The sequence below is a fragment of the Apodemus sylvaticus genome, chromosome 10 (assembly GCF_947179515.1).
Source record: "Apodemus sylvaticus chromosome 10, mApoSyl1.1, whole genome shotgun sequence".
NCBI lineage: Eukaryota > Metazoa > Chordata > Mammalia > Rodentia > Muridae > Apodemus > Apodemus sylvaticus.
Genome location: NC_067481.1, coordinates 58669757 through 58675475, shown reverse-complemented (window position 1 = coordinate 58675475; position 5719 = coordinate 58669757). Strand labels below are relative to the sequence as shown.

At 44.8% G+C, this 5719-nt stretch overlaps 1 protein-coding gene across 1 annotated transcript in view; it reads right to left on the bottom strand.

Moving 5' to 3' along the window:
* Positions 1-2201: 2201 nt before the first annotated feature.
* Dnah9 (dynein axonemal heavy chain 9) overlaps positions 2202-5719 on the bottom strand; it is a 347292-nt gene continuing 343774 nt past the window's right edge. Inside the window, exons 68-69 of the mRNA XM_052195119.1 lie at positions 4866-5255; positions 2202-2574 (exon numbers count right to left, since the gene is read on the bottom strand). Of these exons, the coding sequence (XP_052051079.1) occupies positions 2347-2574; positions 4866-5255 (618 nt within the window). The 3' untranslated portion in view covers positions 2202-2346. The remainder of the gene's footprint in view (positions 2575-4865; positions 5256-5719) is intronic.

Genomic DNA, 5719 nt, shown 5'->3' with positions numbered 1-5719 from the left:
TCTGCCGTGTTCACTGTGTTTTGACTATTATTTCTGAATATACCATTTTCCTAGAGGAGCCTATGTGGGAGCAGAGCTCCAGGACCACCCCACAGAAACCTATCAGGTTGGTAATGTAGCAGAAAGAAACTAGAAAACAAAAGCGTGGACTGTGCTGGGCAACCTTTACCTCAGGTAAGTCTGCCTGCCACGTGATCACATGCTCAAGTATCCTCCCTTCCCCTGGCATCCTTCTTGAACTATTATTATTGCCAGAGTGTTTTATGTTTTAAAATGTTCTTTATTACCTCATTTTGCCTGTAGGGTGTTAGGAAGAAATCAATAGTATTGATCTAGTTTTTAATACTGCCTAGGACTTTATTAACATATATATGTCTAACCTGCCCGTTTGTCCTTGTAATCACAAGTAGTATATCTCAAAGTTTCCTACTGTACTTGGTACAGTGAAACTTCTATCAATACTCCCATGACTCTCTTCCTGTCTACTCCTTCCCACTCCCGTTCAAATTCATGGCCTCTGTTTTCACCCGTGTTAATGTACGCATGCATAAATCTCTATCTCTATCTATATTAAAATCTCCTCTAATGACCATTACTAGTATTGTAGTTAGCTAGGTCTCCTTTTTGTTGAGAGGATTAGAGAGCTCTTGGTTACTGCCAGGTTATGTGTGCTGCTGCTACACCTTTAGGGTTATTGTGCCATGCTGGTTGTTGCTGTGGTTTGTGTGTTGGTAGGTGTTGTAGCTGGGTAGGATTGTTGTTTGCCTCGCATCTTTGGAAACTTGCATGGAGCCTTTTGGTACCATGAAAGTTAGTTCTCAGTTCAGGTCAGTTGTAACTCAAGGGTCTTTGAGCCCTATTTCTGACATGCATAGTGTTTTCAGTAGTAGGGACCTCTACCTCTGGTGGTAACTAAGAACAGCAGCGTAATAGACTGTATATTTGGATAGCCCTGACCAACAAACTCAAGAGACAGCTTCTCATGTCTGCTGCTGGGACTTTTGTTAGGTAGTCTTTGACTCTTGGAGGGGATGCTGTCAGTCTGGATGAGAATTGTTCATTAAAACTATATATGCGTATTTATATACAGAATTCTGTCTATTACAGTTTTATTTATTTATTTTTTATTACAGTTTTTTAAATAGTATGATTCTTTGTGGCTTTTCAGCCATCCTTATTGCTGCTTTATCGACTTCCCTCCATCTTCTGGATTACCACCTTCCTCTTCCCTAAAGAATTCCCCTTTCCCATTTTTTTCTTAAACCTTACCAAGTTGAGTCAGAAATTGTGCAAAGTAGGATTCAAGCTTGACTCTGACAGGTCCTCCAGGGGCTTCGAGTGTCTATTGCATTTCACGAAGCACTGTCTAAATAGTAATTAAATACTACTGCAAAGGTATGAAGGAAGAGGAAGAGTGATCCCTGCACATCCTGACCTTCCTACCAAAGTCACTTCAGAGCTATGTGAAACCAGTCAAAACTGCACACCCATTTAGTTTCCAGTGGTTATGTCCACAGTGGGAAATCTGGAAAATTTCAGATGAGTAGCTTTATGGTATAAACTTCTTGGGGGGGGGGCTCATGAGTAGTATTCAGAGTATCAAAGCTAATAGGATCTGCTTGCATGATTTTCAGTTGTATCCTCAGCAAACAGTGAGTAGTAGAAAGGTTATTTAGTAGATGCATGACTCAATCACAGGCCATTATGACAGGTGCCATATGACAGCTGCTACAACAGAGGTGATCTTGTTTTTGTGAGTCTAACTGGAATGCAGCCACACTCACTTAGTTACACGTCCAGGCTGTAACGAGGTTTGGGCCACAGCGGCCATGTAGAGGGTTTCCAGCCAAGAATGTGGCTTGCAGAGCCTTGAGTATGTACTCTGGCTGTTTACAGAGAAATGCTAGTGTTGTAACACTAATATTTCTAAACAGGGCAGTGTTTCTCAAGCAGTGATGACATGCAGATTATGATTGATGGGTACAGCCTATGCATGGGAGGTATCTGGGAGTCAGAGCACAAAGGTCCAGGACTGCACTGTGTAACATGGTCTGTGGTCATTACCAGCTTGATTGTCTTGGTCCCTTTACCATTATTTATGACAACAGTTCTTAGAAGAGTTGAATTAATCACTTTATTTGAAAAATTTACTACTCAGCATTCTCCCATTATTTCTGGGCTCTCTAGGAACTCAGCTTCACTTGAGACACTCCAAGTCCCCTAGAGAAATTCTACAGAGGTTTAATGCCTATGGCTTCTTCATACGAATCTATTACCCCTCTCCCACTTGCCTGTCAGGGAGCTGTGAGCGACCCTCCTTTGTTCTCCCAAGGGCTCTTAAAGATACTAAATCTGGAGAAGCAAGGCAACACCAGCCAGAACCCACTTGGATGGATTTTCTTTAGTCTTCAGATTGAATGTCCACACGTAGGTGGGTCCCCGCTGACACGTCTTGTACACAGGACAAGCATAGACACTTCGGCAATCTTGCTTATCTGCTGGAATAGCCTTGAGGAACATCACAGGCATGGGGGGTGTCAGGTCCTTCAGTTTTGCCTCTGCAATGATCCCAGCCTAAGAACAAGAATGTGAAGAGAGCCACTTGTCTCAGAGCCAGCCAGCCAGCCTTCCACAGGTTCTGGCGGAACCCCGCCCACCCTTCAGGCTTCTTCCAACAACCTACAATGGAAATGTCTCACACTTTAAAAAGACATTTTTATGTGCTTAGCATAAATCATCTTTTTTGCTTGTTTATTTGAAAGGGAAATCTTGCTGTGTAACTGAGGCTGTACTTAAATTCATGATTTTTTTCTGCCAGCTTCCTGAGTGCTGGGATTATAAGCATATGATATTACAACTTGCTTTAAAGTCAGTTGCTGATATATAACTCTAAAGTTTATCCATCCTGATCAGATTATTCTGTTTTCAGATAGCTTCTTCCTCCTCTTTACTTTTTCATATATTCATTTTATCAGAATATAAAGGGCAAGGTTTTGGCAGATGCTATGTTAGAGCTCTAGACAGGGAAGGGAGTTCAGTTTCTGCCAGCACATGCTTTTAGGTTTGAGGTTATAGCTGGGCAGAGTTGCTACCTCTTTGAGATTTTGTTATGTGGTCATGTCACCTCTGGGGCATTTCAACTTTTTGCAAGAATGTACTTTTTTTCCCCTGTAACTGGGGACAAGGGCCGGCCTTGGCCATTTTGTAACTTTTCAGATTAGGTTGTCTTATGGTTTTCTGGGATGGCTCAGTAGACTTATCAAAGACCACTGTCTAGTTGACTATAAAGTTTCTACTGATGTTCTTGGGAACAAAAGAGTCATTAGCCAGATGAATTTGGACTTGCAGCAAGCACACTGAAGATGAGATGTTCTCGAGTTTTCAGAAGACAACCCGCTGCAATCCCAACTTTGCTCAGCCACGGGACTGTTCCTTACCACGTGCCAAATGCTTCCTGAAGCACCCCTTGGACCCTTGGGAAAGGCTGATCCCTTTACCATGTGCCCCTGGCCTGCTTTTGTTATGAGCAGAATAATTTGGTTTATTTTCATAAATGTATTAATGAAAATAATACATTTGTATTTTTTTCTTTTGCCTTTCTAGTTCTCTCAGAGGTTTATGGAAGTAAGTCACAGTGGATGATAGAACTAGAGAACAGAAGGACTGTCATTTGTCCCCAGGACAGAATGGTCAAGCTGAGGAGGAGCAGGGCAAGCTTAGCCTGTTCTTAACGTACCATAAAGCCAGGCCTTTAAAAGTGTTCTTAGAGATTAGTAATATCACTTTCAAATTATGTTCATTCCTCCAGAAACAAAGGTAGTGCCCATTACCAGTTGCCATCAATGTTAGATAGTCACACCACTTAAGCTGCAGGAAAGACTTTCCCTGCCATGGACCTCTTTTGAAAACTTTACAAACCCTCGAGGCAGGAAGATGGCTAGGGTCCTACCTGAAGAGCTCCAACAGCTAGGCCCCTCCTCCAGACCTCCTTAACTGTCATAAAGGTCATCTCTAGCCCACCAACAAGACCCTCCCAAGATTATGCTAATTTCAGGTGAAAACAAATCCCCTGCCAATCCCTGAGGTCCCCCAAGCTCAGTACTTGAAATCTTATGAATACTCGCCCTGGAAATCTCCACTCTCAATAGCTCCACCCTCCAAGAACCTCTATATAATAATCACTGCACTTTGTCCAATTCCCTGCTGTCTGCTCCCTCTGGGGAGCATGGGCAACCACTCCTGAATTCATCTCTCCACACCCTGGGCCCTCTGATCTCTTTTGAGATTTGCTGCCTGCTGTGACTCTCATTGGAGGAAGAAAAGCAGCAAGGAAGTAGCCAGAGGGCTTAGGCTTCTGAGCTCCTCGGCTAGGGTTTCCCTTCCCTGGACTGCCTCTGCCAAGGAGGCTTCCTCAGGATGCCTTTCCATTGGGACACTGTCCTACCTCAGAGCTGTGTGGTTCCTGGGCTTCTGAGTCACAGAATACCTTCCCATCCAAGCAAAAAGGCCAACAATCAGCATCATGTCATCATCAGCTGTCTGTGTACAGATGCAGTCCAATTTTCTTACATAGTAACAGTGACAATTCTCCCATTTTGGTCAGTGGGCCCCTTGAGAGGAAACACTAGACCACAGCCACATGGTTAGTAAATGATGGTGCTGAGGTCAGATCCAGCTAGTGTGGTTGCACGGGAGTCATCTTAAGCAACCTTCAGAACCTTTGCTCTTGGATGGGTTTAAAGAAAAAGTCTCAAGGAGAAAAAGAGCACCTGGGTAAAAAGATTCCCAAGCACTGCACCGGGCAGTCAACATGCATGCTGTCAAGCCCACCCCAAGGTGTAGTTTGGCTTGTCTCCAGACTATACCTGTGTGTCCCAGCAGGCACCTTCCATGAAGAGCCCATAGATGTAGGCCCCTTCCCGAGGAGGGCTCCGGAACTCCTCTCTGTTCTTCTTTGTCACATCACATTGCAGGGCCATCTGGTCTAGCGGCCATTCATTCTTGCGGGCCATGGACTGCATGATGGCAGTCAGGAAGGACTGGGGGTTGAAGAAGCCTGTGAGCCACACAGTTGAGGGCATCAGGAAGTCACCTGTCCAGGCCTCCAGCTCCTTGATTCTGTTAAGCAGGTCCAGAAACCAGGTTGCCAGGCCTGCTGTGGAAGGGTAGGCTCGCCTAGCCCAGGACTCTGGGACTACATCTAGGTATAGGGCATTCTGCAAGTTTTCCATCTCGCTGGTCATGGTCAGCTCCCCCTAAAGACCAATAGGAAGAAAAAAGAGTTCAGGAGGCAGAAGTCTCCAGAAGCATTAGTCTTTGTGTCCTTTGACTCACAGATGGGAGCTGACTCCAGTGAGACAGGCTGTTAGTGTGGTTTTGTCTTGTATTTGTTTTGCAGAATTTGTCTTACCAAGGCTGGTGCTTTAGAACATGCCTAGTACAGTTGCCACTTTACAATGGCAGTAATAAAGCTGCTGCTGCTGCTACTGCAGTGCATTGCTGTTCCATGAGGCAGCAGCGACAGCAGCACAGATGTGAGCTGAATAATTGCTAGTGCAATTACTGGGCCTAGGTACTAAAGGCTCCCGTGGTAGTTCTGGCAAAGTCAGCAAGCTTTTCATGGGCTAACCCTTGCTAAGTCCCGCTGGCAGCATTGCATGTACCCAGTAGCCACATGTGGCCTGGCAGGCGTGGGTGTCCCAAGCGTCGTAGAAGCTTT